Source organism: Lynx rufus, unplaced genomic scaffold (genome assembly GCF_022079265.1).
Source record: "Lynx rufus isolate CCGP_SWC_20201006 ecotype Redwood Valley unplaced genomic scaffold, mLynRuf1.p SCAF_1, whole genome shotgun sequence".
Lineage (NCBI taxonomy): Eukaryota > Metazoa > Chordata > Mammalia > Carnivora > Felidae > Lynx > Lynx rufus.
The window spans coordinates 34,040,604-34,067,443 of NW_025814823.1; the positions used below are offsets into that span (position 1 = coordinate 34,040,604).

The following is a 26,840-nucleotide window of genomic DNA, read 5'->3' on the forward strand; positions in this document are numbered from 1 at the left end:
AGATGTGGGATATGAGTTCTAACCTTCAATCTGCTTCTAGTTTGTGTGCGGCCCAAGTCAAAAATCCTTTACCTTTCTGGCATTTCTAGATTTTTCCACCAAAGTATCCCTAAAGGCAGAGGACCGTAAATGCATACATAGGAGTCTTCTCACAACTGCTAGAGTTATTGGATTCTCATGTTCTAATTGTAAAATACCCATAATTTTGCTTTCTGTTTTATAATATTTGTTTTAACACAGAAGTAATGATTTAAATTGTTTTCCATCTAGTCATTTTATCCTTCAGGAAAATGTGCCTCGTCTATTTTTGTGAATCTTGAATACCCAAGCATAGAGATAGAACCTCGGTGTTTCTGGAGTTCTGATTTCATTCATTCCAAAAATGCCCTGGAGGAAAAGAAACATATATTTATGACTTTTTCACTGCAACTGTGTGTTATTTATACCGCCCCTAAAAGATACGTATGTTACTCATTTTATGCTTGAATTTGGGGTGAGAAGTATTCTACTGAGCATATTGAAAATAAAAGCAACAGCAATAATGGCATGTTTTGTTGGGGAATACTAAACCACTGAGTCCCAAGATGAGTGGCTTTCTCTTCCAGCAGGCTCCACATTCACACTCAGTCTGTGAACAAGTTGTATTGTACTTTCTTGGACTTGCCGGCGCTGCCCTGGCATTGCAACTTAATGGCAGCATTCCCTGAGTGGCTTCTGTGAACTGTTCTAAGTGCTTTGCATGCATGTGCTCATTTAACCTTCACAACAGCCCCATGAGGATAGCCCCATTTTGCAGATGAGGAAGTGGCGGAACGCGGAAGTTCAGCGGTTTGACCCAGAACAGACAGCGTGAGACGTCAGACCCAGCTATGGGGTTTGCCAAATTCCATCTCTGGCCTTCTTCATTGTTATTATTTGTAGGCCAAATATTATTTACATTTGTAGGAATACAGTTTTAAAGACTGAAATTTTCAACTGCCCACCCAGAGCGGACAGCCAGAGTCAAAGACTCTAGGACACGGCTGCCCTCTCATTGCCTGCACCGCGCCCTTGGAGTACTGAAAGAACTCTGCAGTGTGATATGCAGCTGCGTGTCGCAAGACAAGCGGTGTCTGATTTATAAATGACCCACATACACAGCAGAACACTCTCCCTTCCTCATTGTCTTTGCCACATTCTGAACCCCTGCTGCTGGCTGTGCCTTCAGAAAGCGGGAAAAGGAAATAGCTATTAGAAGCAGGGCCGGCTAGGGATGCTGGCAGGCTCCATGTGACACTGGCCTTTCTGTCTCTCTGCACGAGCGTGCGTGCATCTGTGTGTACGCAGGTGCCCGTGCGCATTTGTGTGTGCCGCCCCAATTGTGTTTATATGTCACCGGTTGACTTTGATCAGTTTTCACAGATGAGACCGTTACCTAGTTTTGTAACTGTTACCAGTTTTGCAAGGACATGGACTCTTTGGCCAAGAAATCCATTAAAAAGTTCAAAAGACGTGCAGTGTTTTCCTCTAAATTTGGGAGAATTAGGGGTTTATTCAGTCCCATGAATTTGGATAAACTTAATCAGCTCGCTTTCATGTTTGTATGCACAACGTACACCAGATATGAACTGCTTGGCGTGAAAGAGCGTTTTCTTGAGGGAAGAAAAGCCTTTAGGTAATTTGGGAGCATAGCAAACTTATTGAGGGAGTCAGTCAGACAATGTGATATTTCTCAATTGGGAAAAGAAGGGACGTCTAATAAATTGAAGGGTGGAAGAAAGAGTGTTAAATGGAGGAAAGACACAGAAGCGAGAACAAAGGAGATTGGAAGAAAACAAACTCTTACTCATATATCCTCATGGACTCCCTCCGGTGTCTGGGCTGAAGGGAACCAGCTCCTTCCTCCTCCACTTCCTCTTATGTTTTATTGTTCCTTGTTGCTAGGACTTCAAAATAAAGCCAGAATTAGTATTCTTAGTACTATAGTTGGCCACCCTGCGAGTTAAGCAGGTTTTTGTAAACTAAACTAAGAATCTATTTTACTATGGCCTTTTAATGCAATAAAATACACGTTGAATTCCAAAGTAAGAACAAGGAATAAACTTTCAGAATATAACTCATTTGTACTTGTGGAATATATATAAACTCAGTATTTTTGCCTGCATAGCCCTCTAGTGATATTTGCTTTCTGTTGCAATAAGAATGTTGACTTATCTTTTTCTTTTTACTGCCATTGTTATTGTTGAATGAAGGAAATTCACAGAGAAATTTTCAGATAAGATTTTCTTCTGACATAGTTGGATGTTTTAATATTCTTAGATACCTGTCCTCTGATATCAAAACTAAAATGAATGAGAATTCAGCTACATAGGTTTGTAATCTCTGAAATTGAATCATAACCCGGCCTGTACCTGTCAGTGTGCCATTTTGTTTTGACATCAAAGTAACATGGATTAAATGATTTCCCTCTTCTCTTTAGCTATCGTCAAAGATAATGATGATTACATGGCCTATAATGCCTTCGTGGCTTTTTGGGAAGCATTACAGATTATAAAATCTGCTCACTAAAGCAGCCTAATAATAGCTGAACTTTTGTAGAAAACCCAAAATATATCAAGTATCGTTTCCTTTTGATTACAATTCTGATAATATAAATCAGTTTTTAAAATTTAATTTTGCATTCTTTTTCTGGGTCAGCATAATGATTGAGAGCCAAATAGCAAGGAAAAATTAATTTAATAGCTCTTTGCTATTGTAAAGCATAGCTCGGTGGCTCAAATGCCTACCAAGAACCCACTGAAACTTAAGAGGGAGGCACGGTACTTAGAAGACATTATTTGGAACAGAGTGACAGGGAGCAATTTTCTATGCTGCAATAAAGCATGCATTGATTTTTCATTTAAAGAAACTGAAATAACATGGAAGAAATATTCTACTGTGAACAGTATAACAAAACAGCAAGAGATACATTTCTTGCATTTATGTGTAAGATACTAATGTCAGTTTTTACACACTATTAGATGCAATCACTTCGAGAGATGCGTAACTCGGATCGATTCTTAGGCTTTGCACTTGCAAAGAGCACATGAATACTCAATAACTAACATATACTGATATATATCACTTTTTTTTTTTTCATTTTTAGGTCGTTCCAAAACAGACCAGTTGTGAGATCTGGTTGCATTTCTTTCATTGAGTTACTTGACCTGTAGTCTTCTCTCCTCCTACAGCATTTGTTTCCTTCATGCAGTGGAGTGCTGCTATGGACTGAATGTTTCCTCTCAAAATTCATAGACTGAAACCTATTCTTCAGTATGATGATTTTGGGAGAAGACTAGGGCATAAGGCTAGATAGAGCTCTTTTAGAATGGGATTCGTGAGGGCGCCTGGTTGGCTCAGTCAGTTAAGCATCTTGACTGTTGGTTTCAGCTCAGGTCATGATTTCACAGTTTGTGGGATCAAATCCAGCATTGGGCTCTGCACTGACAGTGCAGAACCTGCTTGGGATTCTCTGTCTCCTTCTCTTTCTGCACCTCCCTGTTCATGCTCTCTCAGTCTATCTCAAAAATAAATTAACATTAAAAAACATGATGTGATACTAAATTTCACCAAAATATACTGTATATTACAATAGTTATATGCATCATTAGCAAAAGTATTTCTTTTTAAGTTAATTTAGTACACACACACACACATTGTGTTTCTTTTGTACTTTATGTCCCAATATATTAATATTAAATGATCTTTTCTCTGTAAATACTTACCTTAGTCCTTTTGGGCTATTTTAACAAGTTTTGATAGACTGGATGTTTATAAACAGAAATTTATTTTTTACAGTTCTGGAGGCTGAGAAAAAGTCCAAAATCCAGCAACCTGCAGATTTAGTGTTTGAAGAGAGAGAGGGAGACAGAGAGAGAGAGAGAGAGAGAGAGAGAGAGAGAGAGAGAATCCTAAGCAATGTCTACACTCAGCACAGAACCCGATTTAGGGCTGGATCCCACAACCCTGGGATCATGACCTGAGCCAAAATCAGGAGTCAGACGTTCACCTGACTGAGCCACCCAGGCACCCTTAGTATCATGTTTCTTAAGGGAAATATATTTCTGCCATACTTTTTCCACTTAAATTAAAAATCAAGCAAAATAAAACAAGTATAAAAATTGACTATTTTAATGTTTATGCATTCATTTCCCATAAAAATGGAAACATTTATTAATACATGCCTTCAGGTAATGCTGAGTAAGTTTCTAACTGAAAACGTGCATGTATTTGAAGTCATATTTATATATATGGAGATGTTTTCTCCTTATACGAGACTATCTTTTTTTTGTTAATCCAACACTTATGCATGTATGTGTACATATGTGCATTTTGTTTAAGTTATAAGTCACATTTTTTTTCAAGAGCTCACTAGTATAGATGGAAATTTTAAGCAAAGTTTGCATTACATACGGTACTGAAGATGTGATTAGTAGACATAAAAATCAAAGTAATAGAGACTGAGGAGAGTAGTTAAGTGAACTTAGAAAATTAGAAAATAAGCACAAGGAGCTATTAATTTGCAGGCATTTAAAGAAAATACTCTATTTCAAAGTATTTGCTACAATTGAATTATCTTACACACACATGCATACATATATTTTTTTCTTGGATGATTTCAGTTAGGTCTTATACTCAATCTTACTGGCATATGAACCCATCTCTTACACCAAATTTAGTTTATTTATGAACCATAATACAGAACACAACATTTTAACTCATTCATATCTATCTTGTTTTACTCTTCTAGAATCTGCTTTTTATTTGCCCCATGTCATTCGCCATAGCAATTTTTTGCCATCTGGGTATTTTATATTTTGAAGTTTTTTGGGTTTTGGGGGGTTTTGTTGTTGTTTTGTTTTGTTTTGTTTGTTTGTTTGTTTTGACAATCTGTATTTGTTTCCTAGGTCTGCTGTAACAAAACACTACTAGTTGGGTGGCTTCAAAAAACACAGGAATTTATTGTCACAGTTCTAAAGGCTAGAAGTCCAAAATTAAAGTATTAGCCGGGCCATGCTGTCCTAGCTCTAGGTGAGGATTCTTCTTTGCCTGTTCCTAGCTTTTGGTGGTTGCCAGCAGTTCTAGACATGTCACTCCCATTTCTGCTTCCATGGCCATATGGTATTCTACCTTGTATGACCATATCTGTGTTTTGTTTCTCTTCTTATGAAGAGAGCAGTCATGGGATTTAGACCCACCCTAATATTAACTTACCTGACTTCATCTTAAGTAACTATGTCTACAAAGACCCTGTTTCCAAATAAGGTCACATTCTGATTTACCATGAGGACATGAATTGTGGAGGAGCAGTATTCAACCCAGTCTATCCTTTGAACCCCCAAATTCACATGCATCCCATTTACAAAATCCATCCACCTCCTCCCGCTATCATCCACACATCTCAAACCTTTCTAGCAGGACTCTAAGTCCCAAATCAAATCTAAATATCAACTAAGAAAGTTTCACATCTCAGCAACTAAATCAGGTGTAGGGGAGAATCTGGGTATGGTCCCTCCTGGGCAACCTTCCTCTTCTTTCACAGACCTATCACACTAGAAAAGAAATTACCTGTTTCCAAAATACAATGATGGAACAAGCACAGGGTAGACATTCTTATTCTTAGAGGGTGAAAATGGAAGGAACAAAGGGGTTAGTAGTCAAGGAAGTTGGCAACGCATAGGGGCAAATTCCATTAGGTTTCAAGGCCTGAAAGTAATTGCGTGCTCACTCCTTTAAGCTTTCTTGACTCTCTGGGGCAGTAACCCACCCTTCCTGGTCCCTGTATCTGTGGCTGTACTTTAGAGTGATTTTTCCTTCATTTTGTCTCATCTCTGTCTCTTTCAGTCCACGTTAGCAGCGTGATGTAAAATTCTCAAAAACTTTGACTTCTGGATGTTGAGGGGATCCACACCATTAGACAAGAGTGTTCTCCACAGATCTTTCCTCAGTAACCTTATCTCTACTCCTGACTTCTCTTATGATGGTTGATTGGAGTCATGGATAACACCCTAATCACTACAGCAAGACTGTCCAGCCACACCTTTGTCCTTGTTTCCAGAACATGCGATTTGATAGTGAATTTTCCAAATCAATTGTTGGTTTCTTTTTGCTTAAAAGTTCATTCCTTAGTTGATCTCTTTGCTCTCACATTTTACTCTAGCCAGAAAGGAGAAACCAGCTCACACCTACTACACTTTGCTGGAAAGCATTTCAGCTAAATATCCAAATTCATCAAGGACAAGTTCTACTTTTCACCCAACAATTTGGCCAAGTTTCCTGCCACTTCATAACAAGCATTGCCTTCCAGTGTCCAATAACATTTCCACCTGAAACCTTATGAGAAGCACCTTTAACATTCATATTTTGTCTACATTCTGCTATTGAGGATAAAGCCGCACGTATATCCTCAAACATGATAGAAACTTCCTCTATAGTTAGCCTTACTTCTTACTGAGCTCGGAGGAGAATCATTAAGTTTTTTAATGTCTGTATTTCTTCCAATAGTCTCTTCAAGGCAATCCAGGCTTTTAAAAACCATGCATATTAAAACTCTTCCAGCTTATTCCCATTACCCAGTTCCACAGTCACTTCCACATATTTACATATTTGTTCCAACAGCGTATCACTTCTGGATACCAAAATCAGTAGTATCAGAGGGCTGCCATAATAGGAGCCATACTAGATGGCCTAAAATGACAGGGATTTATTCTCTCCCAGTTCTGAAGGCCAGAAGTCCAAAATCAAGGTATAAGCAGGAACGTGCTCTCTAATGGCTCTCGAGGAGGATCTTTCCTTGCCTCTAGCTACTTTACTTCTGGCCATTGCCAGCAATCCTAGACAAAACACTCCAATCTCTACTTCCACCTTCGCATGGCATTTTCCCTACACGACTGTCTCTGTGTCAGTTTTCTTACAAGAACATCATACATTGGATCAGGGCCCACTCTAATCCAGTATGACTTCATCTAAAGTAATTAGATTTGCAAGGACCCTGTTTCCAAATAAGGTCATATTCTGATGTTCCCGGTGGACATGTGGGGGTCAATACCCAACCCAATGCACAGCCTATACCTGTCTTTTTTTTTTCCTCCAATTTCAAATAAATATATTTTTCTGAACAAAAGGATTCTATACCTTGTATGACTCTGGTAATATTATTTAAAAATATATGATATACTTTGAATATATCTAAAATATGTTAGATAGTGATTGCTGAGTTTGAATTATTATCAAGGGAATGTAGAGTGCCTTTTACATAGTAAAATGGTCAGTGGATAGAAAAAAGTGCAATTTCTGGTAGGACTGAAAATTTAAGAGAATTGTGCCAAATGCAAAAAAGACAAATGAACTTGGTAACAAAATAAGAACAAATGAAGGTTGTAGACTATAAACTTTGGCAAATGTCTTTGGCAAAAACTAGATCATCTCTTCAGAATTTTAAATTGAAACATAGTAACAAGGTGACTTACAGATTATTTTTTTCTGTAAATCAATATTCTCTATTCTCTTTTCTGTGCTAATATCACAATAGGCATCATTTAAACATGTGCATGAGGCAGACTTATTTTCAGGTGTTTCCATCTGTTGTGGGAATATACTTGAAGAATAGAAGAGAAACATACACAAATTAAACACAAAGCCAGGGGAGAAAAGGAAAAAAAAAATGAGAGAAAACATCTGCAGGGAAACAGTGTGGAAAAATGTTTGAGCTGCCTGTTATTAACTACTCAACCTGTTTTACATTGGAATCCTGCATAATTACATTCCAGGGAGGGGCAAACAACAGATGTTGAATAAAGGTTGAAAATAAGAAAATGAGACTATTTGAAAAATAAAGCTACTTTGCTCACCAACAGGCCTTTTTTTTTTTTTTGGCATGACTTTTAGATAGCAATTGATTTCATATATTCACTATGCATTTAGATGCACACAAAGCATTCTTTTTTTGTCTAAGAAACTGATCAATTATACACATCCATATATGCCCAAGTTAGAGGTGCTTAAAAAGCAAAACAAAAATAAAAACAAAATGCAGCATTTGTTTATAACAATAACATTTATGGTTATGTGTTGGATAAAAAAAAGAGTTGAAATTGTTTCAGAAATATATATATTTCTTATTACTAAAATCAATACGCTTTTAACAATTGACGGTTTCTAGGGGATTGAGTAAACAGCTAAGTTTCAAACAGTTTGTTGTTTCAAGCTCCAGACAATACACATCAAAATTTCACTAGCAGTGAAAACTTTTATTAGAGCCTTGTTCTCTAGGGATATTAAAGAATAGACAGTCTGCAACTTTGATTTTGGTGGCCTGATTTTTTACATATTCTACCCACTACTACAGAAAGGTTTTTTATTTTATTTAGGATAAATGAATCCATCATCGCAGGAATATTTTTCCCATTGACCTAGGCATTCTTATAGTTACTTTGCATTGTTTCTATCTCCTCTAAACGGAAATACGCCCCCAAAGTAATTTTCTTCCAGTCACACTAAGTTTTATGCACCTGGGGAAATACAAATGACCGTATCTGTTAGGGAATGATCAATCTAAAGGATTTTAATATAGAAATTTCAATCAATAGAGAAGGATTCATGATTCAATTGGCCCTTTTTTCCCATTTGGTTTTTCTATTTGTTAACTAAAAATATTTTATTTTTCAAGCATTCCCGACTTTGCTTTCCTTTGCTATCCTCACCCTACACACCATCACAACTAGACTTCAGTCTGTTGACCTACTTCCTCCAGGTGAGCAATTTCTTCATCTGCTGGCTTTCTTCTCTGTGATCCGAATTTTACTTGTTACATGATGACACTCATAAGACTATCCACACATAAATTCAGAATGTGTAGACTTTATTCCTTTAAAGGAAAATAGAATAGTAAATAAGTAATTTATTCTATTTTATTTGCATCGCTACTTCCAATATTTCAGGAAAAGCTGTGTAAGGTTAAGGGTTGAAAAGAGAATCTACATATTCATTTATATCAGGGTTTGTTTTTTTTCACATTTATAGTTCTTAAATGAGTGTAAGTGGTCCAATTCTTAATTGCTTAATGTAAAAAATCACCACTTGTACAAATTTCACTTCAGAGTTAGTGCTAGGGAAATGGAAATGCTAAGGAAGAAATTGGTGGAATAGAGGGCTGATATAGGAGAAGGGGATTGGTTATTTTCCTTGCATGTTAGTTGTTGGTATAGAGCAAGGTACATCACTGTTGAGTTCTGAAGAAGAAACTGTTTCACCTGAGAAATTGGGTCCACAAATTCTTCTTTCACTTTGGACAGGCAATTACATTCCAAATTAGATGTGTTATTTTATGGAAATATATTAAAGGCTTCTTTACACATTACTTTGTAAAATCGGTACACATCACCCTAATACAGATTCCTAAAGGCAGGGCGGAACCAAGTTCATGTCAATTGCAACAGCTAGTGAAGCTCAAAATTAAAATCCCCTGAACTCGATAAATTTTGTCAATATGTTTTAATTTGGAAGTATGCTCTACATGTGACTCACACAATCTAGGAAAACACATTGAAATTGGAAATAACTGGATGGATTAAGTGAAAGACAGAAAGAAGTATATATCTCAGGTGAAATTTTAGCTCATTTCATGATATTCTTCTAACTCTGGGTTGTATATAGTCCAAGTCTGAGTCATTTGAATGCTTTTGAGAGATTTCATTGGTTTCTCAGTAGTTTAATCTCTACACGAGGGAAACAAGACAGTGGAGAAAATTAATATATCAAGTTGTGGCTGTGGTTGAAAAATACACATGTATGTTACAGTAATCTATTACTGTTATATTTATTTGTGTTGCTTTACTCAAGCCAAGAAAAGAGAAGAGGTTGCATTATTTCTAGATGGAAATGAATGGAAATTGGAGAGAAAATACAAGAAAAGGCCTCAAACAGTGTTGCAGTGAGGAAATTTTTACTTATTTCCAATTTGGGGGAGTAAGGTGGAAAGTTTGACAGCATGAGTGCATGTACATACACATATACTGACACATCTATATAAAATCATCCTTGTCATCCTTAAATAGTTGTGATTTCACACTTACTAAATTATAATCAATTGGGAAAAAGAGTTTTATTTATCAATTCTTATTTTCAACTTCAATGGAAGAATTAAATTTAAGGGTAAAATTTATAGCAAAAAAAAAAGCATTTTGGCCTTTAGAATGTAAATGTCTGCACATTATTTTATGTGTCCCTAAAAATCTCTCTCTTAATCTGACACTGACACTCTGCTCATGTGCACATGCATGCTTCTGGTGAATGTACATGTGTGTGCATGTGCACATCTGTGCTTCACCATGACTGTCTATTAACTTGAAACACTGGGCCCTCTGGGAGCTATCACTGAGCATCAGGAAACCCAAAAGCTGTTGTAAGGCGGGTTGGGTCTTTATTTTATTTCCATTAAATAGTTCCAGAGGATTTTTGTCCTTAGGCAAGGCTCCTTCCATTCATTTCCATTTGGTATGGGAATGTATTTTTTCATCATGTGTACAAAGGGTGCTTATATAAGGAAATGAATGCATGCCTTTTTAGTTGTATTCCTTTGTTGATAGTTACCTGATGTATTGGAAGCTGTCATTTTGAAACGTATATTGCCTTCACTTAAAATATTAAGATAGTGAAGCTTATGAATATTTTCCATCAACATATATGCTACAATAAAAGTCTTCAATTTAAAACTCTGTTACTGGAGCTCATTGAATATAATATTTTCTTATTTTTGTACATATATATTTCTTTGATTTTTAAAGTACTAGAATGAGTATATGTAATATAATAATTTCATGCATGCGTGTGTTGTAAAATAATCATAATAACTTTAGCTTTTTGTTGAAATCACTGTTATCTCTCAACTATATGGTTCGTATAGATACAACCTTTATGTTTATGGATAATAAGTAGATCAATGAGTTATATATGTTAGGCTATGACCTTTTAAAATAAATGGTTAATCTTACAATGAATCATTTATATTGGAATTTTATGCAGAATTATGTGCAGATATATATGTTTTTAATCGTAAAAGCATCATTCCCAATAGATAAGAAGTTTCATTTGCCAAGTACTTCTAACTTAGTAAGTTTTCTATTTTGCAATACTTACCACAGTGACCTTATTTACAATAATAATTAACTAGGTAATTTTCTGTTGTGATCATGCATGTTTTTTATCAATTCAATGAAGAAACACAAATACATATTTTATTAGAAATTTGCCAGATCAAATAGTTATATTTCATTCCATTTTGCATTACACCTTGGGTTTTAATATTAGATAATTTTAGATCAAGGAACATAACCATCAAGTCACCTAAAAATTTAAGGTTAAAGTGACACTTTCTCAAATTCAAGTTGTTCTCTCTTTTGAGCAGACACATTGTGATCCCAAGTATATGTCCACTAGCATGTTCCACATCCTCCAATTGACCTAGGTAATAATTACAGCCTTCTAAAGGAATTTTAGGGTTCAGTTAGATGATTGCTACCATTTTCCTAAAGATTACGGAAATATTTGCTGGAACAGAAAGTATACAAATTCTACTTGTTAGAATCTAAGTTTATTGTTTTTGTTTTTTGTTTTTTTAATGACAGAACTGCCTAAATAATTTATTTGGGGCAGATTACAGAGGGTTTTGAACACGAGGCTGAGTAGTTCAGGTTATAGCAGTCCCCCTTATCCACAGTTTTATTTTCCATGGTTTCAGTTACCTGAAGTGAACGTCATGGTCCAGAAACAGATGACCCTCCTCTGACATCTCATCAGATGGTCAATAGTAGCCTATGTCATGTCATAGTGCCTACATCATTCACCTCACTTCATCTAATCATATAGGTATTCTATCACTTCACATTATTGCAAGAAGGGTACATTCAATACAATTTTTATTACAGTATATTGTTATAATTGCATTATATTACTATTAGATATTGTTAATCTCTTAGTGTACCTAATTTATAAAATAAACCTTTTTAAAAATAAACTTTATTGTAGGTATGAATGTATAGGAAATAACATAGTGTATATAGGACTTGGTGCTATTCGTGGCATCCACTGGGGGTCTCGGACCGTATCTGTATGGGAAAGGGAGGACGACTGTATAACCTTTTTCAGGAATGACCATGGAAGTTGTTGGGCAGCTTCTCAAAAATAGCTTTGGCTACACAAAGGATCACTTCTTCTGAAATTGAGCATACATATTCTTAGGGGGGGAAATCAAATATAGCATGCCTGAATTTAAAAAAGACTGTCTCAATGAATTCAATGAATTCTCCTTGTGATATCAATATGAATTTCCAATTAGATTAGATTTAGATTGCAAGTCTGAAAATAAAATAAGTTTTCATATATTTATATTTATTTCCCCGTTAATATTACTCATGGGGACTACACTTCACTTTTATCATCTGTTCTTTGCTCCAGGTATGACTGATTATCAATTAAATCATAGAAAGTACTCTCCAAGATAAGAAAGTATTTAAAACATCACTGTAGACACCTTTTGATGTTAATACTGCATTATGGATGGATAAGCCTTCATATCCTTTAAAAATACATTTTTATCTTTGCTGTGATTCAAGGATAGCCTTCTCCAATAGCTTTTGACTCTCGGTTTGATTACATAGCAGGGTGATATAGAGGGACACATCTCCTATCTTACAATATATGAATTTCCAGACCTCTTTTCCCAATTTCTCCATTGCTTCAGTGTGCTTTAATGATTACAAAATATTAAAGCTGTTACAGAAAAATGGCTTGTCATTGCCGGTAAAATCCATTACAAGAAACACTTTTGTATATTTACTCTAGAACATAGTATTGAGTGTATTGATTTTGCTTAAATTTTCATTCTTGGGATGACCCAATCATACAGGATAAAAAAACATCAGCTTCCAATAAACTTACAGCACACTAAAGGTAATAAGAACAGAATGGTTTCAGAGAAGTAATTCCAAGAACAGGCTTTATTTAAATTGTTAGTTCTCTTTCCTTTCCTACTCTTTATGTATTTTAAAACTATCTATAATATAGTAGCAATAATTGTGGTAACATGAGCAGCTTGGTAGTAGGAGTTGTTTTAATAAAATCAAGGCCAAATTGTTTCGGTTCAAACTATTGTTATATTACTCTTTTTTTTTTTAATTTTTTAATTTTATTTATTTTTGAGAAAGTGCATGAGCAGGGGCGGGGCAGACAGAGAGAGAGAGAGAGAGAGAGAGAGAGAGAATCCCAAGCAGGCTCTGCACTGTCAGCACGGAGCATGAGGGACTTGAGTTCACTAACCGCAAGATCATGACCTGAGCTGAAACCAAGAGTCAGATGCTAATCCAACTGAGCCACCCAGGCGCCCCTCGGTGTATTAATCTAAAGTTACCTTTGGGACACTATCAATCTGAATAGTACTTTCCGACAAACTTCATTTCACAGAAGGCATTTTTGGTGAAAAATACATATTTATTATCATATGTGTGTGTGTATGCATGCACATCAAGAACATTTACCTTTGGTTCACTTTTAAGTTGTAATATAAGCAATATTTGTAGGAATCATTTATAGAGAAGTATAGTTTCACATATATTTCCCATTCATATATGTCCATAAATACATTTTGTATTGCGTCTTTCTTTAAAAACATTATGTTTTTAAAAAGTCCTGAACTGATCTGCTCTTTTGGAACCGTGTCCAACTAATTTAAGGTAAGTGAATCGAAACTTTGGATCTATCTCTGGAGTAGAGCCCTATGAATTTTATGAAAAGCTTTCAGAGACTAGAATGTTATTGAAAATATGAAAACACAAAAATCTTTCTTAAAAAATTTATCTTTTGGGACTCCCAAATCCTGTTGGCAGGTGTTGATCACTAAATAATAAGCTAGAGAGGATTAGTTGCATCTGAATTAACTCTGTTTTCTGAGAATGTTAAAAATGACACCCAGCTCTGTGTACTTGTCTCTAGCAATTGAAAACAAAGTGCTAGAAATGAGATGAACAACGGGATTTGAACTGGTACACAGATATATATCCCAATAGAAATCAGATAGCAAGCCTGAGAGAAAAATGCTCATGAGACTATCTTCCTTGCTTCTTGCAAGGAGTTCAGCTTAACAGGCATGTTTTCATTGACCTTCCTTACAGGATTAGCACTTTGCTGGGAGGATGCCTTGAATTTTGGATGTATTCATCCATGTCATCAAAAATGGTGTCATTATGTGAGATGGGGTTAGCTAACAGAGGCAATAAAAGCATAAGAAAACATCCTCTTTAAAGATGAAGAATAGTAGCATATTTAAATAGTCTTGGGCCTGAAATTCGGAGTAGTGTTTAAGTTGTTATAATTTTAAATTTGTCCTTGTAAACCAAACGTCTTTCACTATTTCATGCCAGAGCTAGGTTTATCGCCGTATATAAATCAGGTTCTTTTTGGAAGTTGCATTAACCCTTTCAAGACTCTAAAATTACAGGGACTTATTAATGAATTCACATGTGATGATAGCTATCAGATAAAGTACAAGATATAGACGCAGCTAACTTAAACTAAAACAGAGAAACTGGCACGTTTTACACAACAATGAAGTAGAATCAAAAAAGGACAAAAGGAGAAACCCAGGAGTGAAGGAAAAAAAAAACTATAGATGCTGAGGTGTGGGTTTTCAGGATACTTGCTGTTTTCTTTAATTTAAAAGTATAAAGAGGTGATTATTTAAATCTAGACTTTAATTTCAATAAAGGTGTCACTGATCTAAAAAAAACCCTAAGGGGAAATATTCTGACCTCTGTGTTTACATATATATCCCAGGCAGATTTATTTATCTTATTTTAAATTATAATAAATAAATAATAATATGGAACTCTATAGGTTATCAATAATAAATAGAGAACTTTAGATTTTTATATAAGCATGGTATCTAACAGACAGATATGATGTTACTTCATTTTTTTTTTAAGTAAGCTCTAGGGACAAAGTGAGGCTTGAAGTCATGACCCTGAGATCAAGAGTCACGTTCTCCACTGACTGAGCCAGCCAGGTGCCCCAGATCTCATGGAACTTTAAAGCCTGTATAATTCACAGTGAAAGAGAGCCATTTTGCATAACATTGTTTAGGTCCTGGGATCATTCTGAAAGCTAACCTCACAACCTCATAAATGAATGAGGAGGTTTTTTGTTTGTTTGTTTGTTTCAATTTTTTATTTAAATTCTAGTTTGAATGATTTTGAAATAAGTAAATTATAAGGAATAGTCTCTTCTATTGTAGATTACCAATAGTATTAGATGCCTTTTTAATTTACTCTTCTTTTACATCAATGGCAGCTTTCAGGTGTAAATATTGAATGTGTTCTGCGTGCTCAAGGAATAGAGCATGAAAGAATGAAAGAATGGAACACAGTATCGGTACCTTGATCCTCAAGGTGTGTAAGGATCTCATTGAGGCAAATGGATTAAAAAATAATGAGTTATGAAGCAATGCTGGTATATATAATTCAGTGGAAAAATGTGGCATTATCTTCATCCTAAACAGGAATGCTTATCTTGGACATTTTCAGGAATTTCCTGTAGAAATTTATTCTTCATATCCGGAACCAACTTTGAAAAGTTTGTGAGATTCCTCATCTACCTTATTTGTGGCCATTCTCCTTACCTTGTAAAATTATTTATTACCTCTCTCCTAGACACCAAACAGATCTTCTTTCTTCCAAACCTTTCCTCTTCTGGCGTTCTCAAAGAATCCTTTAATCTTTCAGATGTGCTCATGTGCAATCTTATGGTTGGGTAATAATAATAGCAAATTAGAGAAAGAGTGAAGACGGATAATCTAGATGTAAGACGAAGAAATATTTTTCTAATGCAGAATTATAAAATACAGGATTTATCCTATTAATATAAAATACCAGTTGAGTCAACATGCATTAAGACTTTCTCTAGTTTATAAGGAGTAGGATGAGATGTTAGCAGAATGGGGTCACAATGGGGTCTGAATGACTATGCCAGTGAATCATGTCATGTCCTATTGTGCTCTGCTGGAGATATCCTGGTGGGGACCAAAACTCTATATATCTGTTTCCAGAAATAATGCTGATTTGAATGCTGCTTGCCCTGTGGCTCATCTCAGTTTTGTATGTTAATAAGTGCTGTCTAATACCTTTTTGATCAAGCACATATTTTAAAAATCTTCTGAGACATAGGACATTCAAATACCTATAATTTGAGGGCTCATTGTCTGCTTCATTATTTATTATTATTATTATTCAGAGCCTTTCTATTCTCTTTTAAATCCTAGTCAATGTTCTGTACATTAATAATTTATTTTTTGGTATTGCCACATATGTACTTTGACTCCTAAAGTGGTCTTTTACTATCTTGTGAAATGCACAGTCCTGTGTGGTTACTGTTTCACTTTCTAACCCTTTCACCTGGATCATCCTCTTCCTGCTCTCTACTTTTTGTTGAAACTCGTCATCCTTTGAATTTTAGATCATGCACTATGACTAGTACAAAGCCTTTCACAATATTGTAGTCAACACTTTTCTCTGTATTTCTGTTGCTTGACACTCATGTAACATAGTTCAAAATGTCATTGATCAGGAGTTATTTGCCCTAGCTGATTTTAAACCTAGTTTCTAGTTTCCAGTCAGAGTGGAAATGCCTTAGTGAAGAGATAAATTCTTACAGACTGGAGAATTTTAGAAGTGGATACACATAGGTTTGTTTATGACAAACTTTTACTTGATACATTACTGTTCTACAACATTCTATTCAAGATGACTTTGCTTGAAAACCTCCAATGCCTAAGCACAAAGTTTGTGTTTGATTCGTTCTTACCTTGTGAATTCTTGAGTATAGCTTCTTCAAACTAACCACCGAACTGTACATATCTAATGCTGTCACTGAATTTGAGCTGTTATTACTCTCGTGGTGCATTTGAGTTGTATTGTTTTTCTTTGAGTAGCTCTGTCAGAGTCCCTCACTCACACACACACACACACACACACACAAAATGCAAACTTTGTTTCATTAGTATAGTATCAAGTTTCAGAGCCAGTTCTTATCAACATACCAGTTAAGAAAGAGATGGCCTGGGGCGTCTGAGTGGCTCAGTGGGTTAAGCGTGCAAACTTTTGGGGCTTCGGCTCAGGTCATGACCTCAGAGTTCGTGAGTTCATGCCCCATGTTGGGCTCTTTGCTGTCAGTGCAGAGGCTGCTTGGGATCCTCTGTCTCCCTCTCTCTCTGTCCCTCCCCCATTTGTGCTCTCTCTCTCTCTCTTAAAAATAAATAAACATTAAGAAAAGGAGCAAAGACAGGGCGCCTGGGTGGTGCAGTCGGTTAAGCGTCCGACTTCAGCCAGGTCACGATCTCGCGGTCCGGGAGTTCGAGCCCCGCGTCAGGCTCTGGGCTGATGGCTCAGAGCCTGGAGCCTGTTTCCAATTCTGTGTCTCCCTCTCTCTCTCTGCCCCTCCCCCGTTCATGCTCTGTCTCTCTCTGTCCCAAAAATAAATAAACGTTGAAAAAAAAATAAAAAAGAAAAGGAGCAAAGAAAGAAAGAGATGGCCCCATTTATCTGTGCCTTCACTTTAAGCATCTGCTGCTGCCCCAGGTGATGATGGCTGCACTACAGATTGGGGAGGGGCGGGGGACAGCTAAAATATGAACGTTAATCTCAGGGCAGTGCACTATGGGACACAATTATATTTGTGCTATAGGTTCCCAATGCATGGTTTAGATTCTCACTTATAAGATATTCTTGCCACTTCCATATCAGATTTCCTTATATCCTTTGGCTCTCATTCTTTAAGTTTCCGTTTAATTTAAGTTTTCTTCATCTTAGAGCATTACTATATGTGGTCAATATATATGCCAGAAAATTCACTCTGGTAGACATGTTGTTCTGTCCAAAGGGTCACAAACACTTAAAACCATCCCTGAAGGCATGCAGGTGCACTGAATAGTATGTGCAAATGCTCCCAGTGCCCCACATACCCAGCTGCAATTGGATTCGGTTGACTATGATATAGGCCAGTGGTTTCTGGTGTCTGAATGCAGCCGTGGCAATACATTCGGAAGCATTGTGCAATGCAGGTGCACGCTGGAGGATTGCTGCTTCAAAGCTGCCATGGTTTGACTACTTGATAGTATTATAATAACTTCCACTTCAAAATGTGCTTTCCACCTATCAAAAGCAGCTAGAATGGCATTTCACAACTGAAGGAAAACCTGGAAGCCTGATTGGCAGTGGATCAACCTAAAAATACATGCGTTTCTCTCTCAGTGTTTTTATTACGTGAACTGTGTGTCCAAATTCTGCTTCCTGATGGCCAGTTGTTAGGACAAAATGCAAGTTTCTGGACTTGTAACCTGCAGTTTATTCATGGTGTCACTGCCAATGTGTAAACAGACATCCTCACGAAATGAGCATATCAGCGTACATAACACGATTCATGGTCCTGTTGACATTAACAAAACAAAAGAAGCTGCCTCTCTCTGTCTCAAAATCATACATAGATGTTAAAAAAAATAAAAACAAGACAAAACAAAAAAAAAGAAGCAACAGCACATCCCACAGGTGTATTTGTGTGTTAGTTCCTTGATCAGTAAAACATTAGATCCCCGTGCACAAGAAACACAGCAAATACAATGCGGTAGATGAAAGCTCACTCAGTGATCTTAGTGGTTGGTTCTCTGATGCCACATTTTCCCTAACTCCTTCCTTGTCTTCCCTGCACAAGAATGTACCAACCTTATTAAAAAATTGTGCTAAAATTAAGCCTGGCAGTCATGTGAACACTGGCAGAAAAAAAAAGTGTGTGATAAAATTGTAATATATTCTTTTTCTTTCTTACCTGACACAGAAAAAAAAAGTTTTGAGACAAGTTTCCAACACTGTCTCTAGCAATAATATCGAGAGTGAAATTTTACCCCTCTCGTAGTCAGATAGACTGAAATCAGAAGGTTTATTTTTTTTTTTAATTTTTTTTTTTTTCAACGTTTATTTTTATTTTTGGGACAGAGAGAGACAGAGCATGAACGGGGAAGGGGCAGAGAGAGAGGGAGACACAGAATCGGAAACAGGCTCCAGGCTCTGAGCCATCAGCCCAGAGCCCGACGCGGGGCTCGAACTCACGGACCGCGAGATCGTGACCTGGCTGAAGTCGGACGCTTAACCGACTGCGCCACCCAGGCGCCCCCAGAAGGTTTATTTTTAATTAATCGGCTAGTTAATGGGACATAGAAATCATAAATGGAAATAATTTGAATGGATATAGATAAGGTGCCATTTATACAGAATGATTCACCCCATCATGATAACAAGTGTAAGGGGTTTATAGGATGGTAAAGGAAAGTAAGTGAATAATCATCAACCGCCAAAAAAAGAAAGAATTGTTTATGTTAGCAAAGTGTCAGTTCACAGGATCTTGTGAATTATGTCAACTCACTGAAAGGAAAATTTAATCACAGATTTGTTGGACTGTATTCTGATGAGGTTTCTATTTTAGCATTGATACTTTTTATCTGATACGTTAGAATATATTTGGATTAAATTGGAATTTGTTGCACTCATAAGGAAGTGTGTGTGCATGTGCGAAATTGAGTGTGTGTGCTGAAGAACAGAAAAAGACAGCGAAAACAAGCTGTTCTCATAACAGCAAAACCTTTCAGTAGGAAACTGATACACAGAAACTGCCAGTCAAAGGTCTTGGTTTGTCATTGTTTCCTGGTAGATAATCTGTGATGGCTTCCTAGATTCCGTAGAGTTAATCTCCCAAACACCAGTGCCAGCCATAAATAGAGATGGGTCCCTGCTCTCTGCTTTTCCAGACAGCTAATTAGGTGTTATGAAAGCTTACGTTGGTGAAAGAAGGTAAATTAGAAATAAAAAAGAAAAACGAGAACAAATAAAAAATGGACTTCCATTTATAGAGTTGTCTACTTGGAAACAACTCTAATTTTAAGATGCTGCTAGAAACCACCACTCTAAGGGAAGAAAGCTATTCCTATTTAAAGCTGTTTACAAAGCAGAAATAAAGCCCTTTTATTGACAGTCAAAAAGCAGAGAAAACTCTCTCACATGCCCTTCCCCCATGGCCACAGCATTTTAGAACTTCCTCATCGACTCCCTGACTTGTGGAGTTTGGTTTTCGGATTTCTGTGACACCTTTATTTCTTCATTATAAAAAATTAAATCTAAAAAAAAAAATTAAATCTGAAGCATATCTGAAATTCTTATGCTAGAAATTATATGCATGTTTTCATACAAGTATCTGGGCTCTGGAGGCAGCAGTCACATGGAAACTGAGGGGAGGAAATCCTTTTATGTTTTCTAATATTTCCCTAAGTAGTTACAAATCAGTTGCCAAGCACCTCTCTTTGGGTAGTGTGATATAGTGCTTTGAAGACAGGGAAGGTAAGCTTGATTCTGGTTTCTGATAAATTCTGGCCTGAGAGTGAGAGAGACTAGAATAAAGGGGTAGATGTACTCCGGAGTAGGAAATTTTATGGGGGCTGGCTTCTTGACACGTTCCCTTAGTAATGAACACCACCGAGTCATGATACGCAAGGATTGTTTCCCCTGACTCTTCCCAAAATAATCATGTTTAGCGAATGCGCCCTTAATCTTTATTAGTTCCTACTGGTTTAAATAGTGCTTTGGCTTCAAATTATAATCTTATACATAGTAATGTTTGGTACCTTTTACCTATCCTTGAGATGGCTCTGCACCCCTATTGATAAAGTGACATCACAATGTTTAAATCACGTTGTAAACATGAAGTTATGGAAAGCTTTATGGAAGGCAGCTAAAACCCAATAATTTAAGGGCAGGTAGTTTGATGTTTTACCTAAATATTTTTTTTTTCCTTGCAGGATGTAACTTCCACAATGACAGCTCCTTTGAAGGTGTATTTTCGCACCAAACGGTTGCTTGCCTACTATCGCTAAGATTAAGTTATTAAACTGCTTAGTCTAGGTTAAAAAGAAAGCTTTCAGACATGTCAGCCAATATGAATATGCAGATTTCAGACATCTTTATGTCTAAATCAATTTGAATTATATAAAGTTCTAAAATCAGAGGTAGTCAAGTTGTTGATCCAATCACGGATTTTGCACCAATAGTTGTAGGGCCAAGGGAAAGATTAAAATGTTATTGGAGATTGATTTATACCTACCTATGTACATTATACATGTAATGCTTTATATAAAAATGTGTACATATATATGTGCGTTTTATATGTATGTATGTTATCTCCTAAATGATGAATATGGAACATTTCTGTGCATTTCATTTTTTCATCTGTATTTCTCTTATGGCAATAACTGCTAGTAAATTTTCAGGAATACATTGGCTATACATTTCCGTTTTAAAATTTTGTTTGGACTATATCCTGGAGAAAGGTCAAATTTAACACACACACACACACACACACAAAGATCTCTACGTGTGTGTGTGTGTGTGTGTGTGTGTGTGGCTTGTTGTGCAGCTGCATTGCAAGTACTATAATCATTTGTGTGACTTTATATCTTTTGCAAAAATATATAAATTAAGATGGAAAATTAAAATAATTAAGATGACTATGTTTAGATTCCTCTTTTTGAGAGCTTGTGTAATACTCAGATGTGTCTATAAGAGCGTAGAAAATAATTCTTAATACTAAACAAGTGCTTAAATTTATCAGGTTGTCACATGATCCTTCAAGGAATCATACATTTTAAAAATGTGACACTGTAAACCTTCCCTGCAGGCAGAATTGCCCAGAGTTCCAGCTGTTGGACTTCAGAATAGTTTTCTGTTTGTAATATAAGCATGCTTATCTGTCAGTTTCTCATCTGCACACCATTTGGATTATGATATCTTTCTTGGCCAAGGGTGCATTTGTGAAAGGGTAATCATGTTATATTGAGGAAATCATTAAATGAGGGTAAATAATTTCTTTGTAATCTCACATGAGTCCAAAAGAAAAAAAGTGAATCTTGGACTAGGATCAATTACTTTTACTTCTACCCAGGGTCTCTGAGTTTGGTTTCTGATACAAATATCTAATCTATGCAAATAGTGGCTGTCTATATAATTTGCTTCTTTTTCAGTTCTGTTGTATATAATTTGACATATCTATTCTGGGTTCCATTTTCCCTATGGTACAGGCAGAAGTTTCATTATTTACCTTTGTAGCTCTAGGTCTTGAGAAAATGCCCCACACTATTATTTTATAATAAGAATACTTAGTGTACTGAGGGGATCTTAAAAATACATAGGAGAAGGTATACATGACAGGAATCCTCCCGTACAGCTCCTCTTCCCTCCCATCTCTCTCCCTCCACTTAGCTTTCTTTCCTTCTTCTCTCCTTTTTTCTTCTTTGTTTTTCATTTTGTCTACTTTCTATGTCTATGTGGTCATTCGTTATATACTACCTGTGTCTCTTTCTTTGTACCTACCTATTCATCTATTTATTTATGTTCCTTCAGAAATAATTTCACTTTCTCATAAATTCTTTCTTATTTGACCCTTGGCAATTATAGTTCACTTTTTGCTCATGGTTTCTGCTGCTTGTACAAAAGTGTCCATTAGATTTTCTTCACTGTCTGGGAACCGCTGTGATCAAAATTACAGTCTAATCAGAAGGTGAACAGCTTATAATGTATCATGATCAATACTTAGAATTTGCTCCTTAGGTTGGGACATGAAGGAGTGAAGTAAAAAGCTGCAGATTTTTCAGCTGTGAAGTGCAAACAATCATTTCATGTTGATGGTTTCAAATCCAAGGTCGATTTATACTTTCATACATCTGCATTATTCTCTTTTACTCCCTTTTTAAGTTCATATTGAATTTATTCAGTGCTAGGCCATCCAAATTGCTGATATTGAAGGCCAGTCAATATTGGAATATAAAACTATGTTAGCATATTTTGAAAAGAGTGCATTGGTTGTAAATGAATTTTTTAGAAGTCATGGCTCTAAAAGCTACAAAAATATTATCTAATGAAATAGACAGTATTCTACTATATTTGTGGAGGACAAAATTGGTTGAATGAAATCATACGTATTTTCTTTCTAACACAGACAGACACAGATGTAGAGGTGATTTTTATGATTCCCATGCAGAATAGGTAGAGAAAACAGATACCTGATATGAAAATTTTCTAATATCCATTTGTTTTCAAATTTCTGTTTGACTTTAAATCCATACAGGAAGGCTTCCTAGAAAATGTATAATGCTAGATTTTTCTGCTGCTGTTTGTGTCCGTCTAACAATCTTCCAAGAAACAGATAGTATTTGAGTCTATAGGTATGAGTACTTGAGTTCACTATTCTTGCCTGCATTACATAATAAAATTAATATATTTCATTCATTCATATGGAAATATATTTTTGAAAACATGACAAAATTAAAATACAGGCAAGCTACCTGAATACATTTTTAACATTTCACCAATATGAATGACACATGTTATGAAAAACCACAATATTTTCATTCTGTCAAGACACTATTCTAACTTCTTTCGAGAAAAAAATTAATCTCATAAGAAATTCTTTTATCCTAAAACCTTTTGAGATAAATCAAGTTGTAGTTTATGTTTTCTTTTTTAGATAAGGAATTATTTATATGTTTTAAATATGAACCCAGATTTTACATATGACTTTGAACAGTAACTGTATAAATGTATCAGGGCTATTAAATATGGTGCTTTCTATTTTAAGTATCTTCCATGTGGCCTTTTTTCCCTTGCACAGGACACTATGAATTTGTAGAGATCCTCTCACATCAATTAAATGGCTGCCCCAAGGGTTGCTAAATGTGTGGGGAATTCTAGTCCCATCACACAGAGGTGAAGTGTAAATATCCTCTCCTGGAAAAAAAAAAAAGGTCCTTGATTTAAAAAGAACCATTAAATATAAGGGGAAACAGTCATTTGTAGATGAAAGTGACAACTGGGAAGAGGTAGTTCAGTTATAGTTCAAAATATTGGGGCAGTGGAATTATGCAGCTATCGTCATTATGAAGGAATTTTCTTTCATATTTTCTGTTCAGCATCTTTGAAAGAGAGATCATTAAAGACTGCTTTATTTAGATTCTCTGTATGCCTATTGGCAAAAGAGAGAAGCAAACATTTTCACAGAAGACATTATCGTGGAAAACAGGAAATCATGAGTTGTCATTCATCTGAACTCTGTTGACTAAACCCATTTTCACCTAACTTACACCAAAAAAAAAAAAAAAAAAAAAAGCTGAAGTGAAGAAAACTGATTGCATGATCCATACCCATATCTAATAAAATAGGAATGTGCACTTTTTGACAAGTTTATTCATAACATATTCTGATAGAAAATTCCATTTGCTCCTCTCAGTAGGAAAGGTAGGCTTTTAAAGGAAACCTTTTATTTCATGACTGTCACCAAAATAACAATTACAAGCAAAATAGGGATAAAACATGAAAAAAAAGCAGCTTAGGGCTTGTTACGGAAGTATGTGATCTAGTTTTTGCCCCATTATTTGATTTGAAAAATTAATCCTGGTAATCCTTTTTGAAGTTCACTGTTTCCAGGATGGGTTATACAGAACAAAGACTAACTGATATCTCCAGGAGGTTAGTTTACAGTGATGTTCTATTCCACTGAGAATGATTCTCCAATGGCCACTTTTTACTTCTTCCCAGGCTATGGGAATTCATTAATATCTAGAGAATAGACTTAAATAAAACCATTGTCTCAACCAGCAGGTTTATGCAACCATCCTGAAATGTTTTAATTATTGTTTTCTTTTCCTTTTTAATTAAGAGACCAGAGGTCAAACAAGCCCACTGAGAGCTGATCGCAGCCTCAGTAGAAATTTAAAAGCAACCCTAATGATTGGATTTGCTGTTTTCTCTTTTGTTTTGCAGAACCAGAAGAGTGCGTTAATTGCACAGATGAATGCCGAGTGCTTGGTCATTCTGACAGGTGTTGGATGCCACAGTTCCCTGCAGCCAATCAGGCTGAAAATGCAGATTACCGCACAAATCTCTTTGTACCCACAGTTGAAGCTAATGTTGAGACTGAGACTTACGAAACTGTGAATCCCACCGGGAAAAAGACTTTTTGTACATTTGGAAAAGACAAGCGAGAGCACACTATTCTCATTGCCAATGTTAAACCTTATTTAAAAGCCAAACGTGCCCTGAGCCCTCTCCTCCAAGAGGTCCCCTCAGCATCAAGCAGCCCAACGAAGGCATGCATCGAGCCTTGCACCTCAACAAAAGGCTCTCTGGATGGTTGCGAAGCGAAACCAGGAGGCCTGGCCGAAGCAAGCAGCCAGTACTTGCCCACTGACAGTCAGTATCTGTCACCCAGTAAGCAACCGAGAGACCCTCCATTCATGGCTCCCGATCAGATGGCAAGGGTCTTTGCAGATGTGCATTCTAGAGCCAGCCGGGATTCCAGCGAGATGGGTGCTGTTCTTGAACAGCTTGACCACCCCAACAGGGATCTGGGCAGAGAATCGGTGGATGCAGAGGAAGTCGTGAGAGAGATTGATAAGCTTTTGCAGGACTGCCGGGGAAATGACCCTGTGGCTGTGAGAAAGTGAGGGGGAAAAAAAAAAAAAAGCATTGGCATTTTCTTGTGTCTTCTGTTAATTTAAAAATGATCCCTCCTAGTGACAACCCATTTCACAGGGACGAAGAAAGACCAATGCTGCTTTAAGGCTTTTAGTGAACATCTGAAGTGCCCACAAGTATGTTCTTTTCACTGCTGTTTCTTTTTCAGAGATAACAATGGTTTTGTTTTGACCAAACTTATATTAGGACAGAATTAATGATGCCGAAAGAGAAAAGAAAATGAGAGAAGAAAAAGGAAAGAAGACAAAGGAGGATGAGGAGGCGAGTTACCTTTTGACAATCTGTTAGGAAGGTATGCAGCGTGAGAGTTGAAGTATTTCTGATCACTCTGAGACTGTCCTCCGTGATTTATGCTGACTTAACTGTTTACCTATAAACCCCATACAAAGCAGGGTCATAATTTGTGATCTGTGGTGGATTTCTAGCCGTCATCACAGGCTTCTACTTAAAGTCCCGAAAAGACCTTGCAGTAGTCCAAGCTACCCCAAACATTAACACATATTTGTGGTAAACATTTCTGTACAAAGTTACCTGCCACACATATAAACACAAAGGACATTCCATATCTTCAGTCAAAAAAAAAAAAAAAAAAAAAAAACTTGGTCATTTGTAAGACACTTCATGTCGTATAAAAGTTAAATGTAAAAAGATATAGTCCATTTTGTCCTGCACACACATAGACTAATTCACGTCATTAAAGGAGAAGAAATTTTTTAAAAGCTTAAAATGCCTCTTCAGCATTTTAGTGTCCAACAAACATATAAATAATGATGGATATGTTTTAAATTTGACCTGAAGAATAGTTACTATTGAATGATAATATTCGGAGGAAATGAACACGATCAATATATTTCATTCGTTTCTGGACACTAAAATAGCTCAGGAAAGTGAAAATGTCTTAGACATCACAAATCACATGACCATTTAAATGTGCAAATGTAAGAAGATTCAATGTGTTTACATCAAATGACATATTTTTATTGATTTATTGCAGATTCAGTGCATATGAGCCAAATTGTTGAGTGTATAAGAGCTATATTGTGTATTTTATTAAATTAATATATAGTTGTGTTGCAAAAATATTTGGGCTTATATTGTAAATGGCAAGTGTTGCCTCGGTAGCTGTCGAACTCTATGAGTTTTGTTTTTTCCTGCTTCCTTTTCCCCATGGAATGTGGGAAGCAGTGCCTCAGAGCAAAGTCTCTTGTTTAA

At 36.2% G+C, this 26,840-nt stretch overlaps 1 protein-coding gene across 1 annotated transcript in view; it reads left to right on the forward strand.

The window, feature by feature from the left end:
* The window catches only part of PCDH17 (protocadherin 17), a 94,271-nt gene extending 68,345 nt beyond the window's left edge, over positions 1 to 25,926 (forward strand). The window contains exon 4 of the mRNA XM_047079884.1: positions 24,915 to 25,926. Within this exon, the coding sequence (XP_046935840.1) occupies positions 24,915 to 25,597 (683 nt within the window). The 3' untranslated portion in view covers positions 25,598 to 25,926. The remainder of the gene's footprint in view (positions 1 to 24,914) is intronic.
* The last annotated feature ends 914 nt before the right edge of the window (positions 25,927 to 26,840 follow it).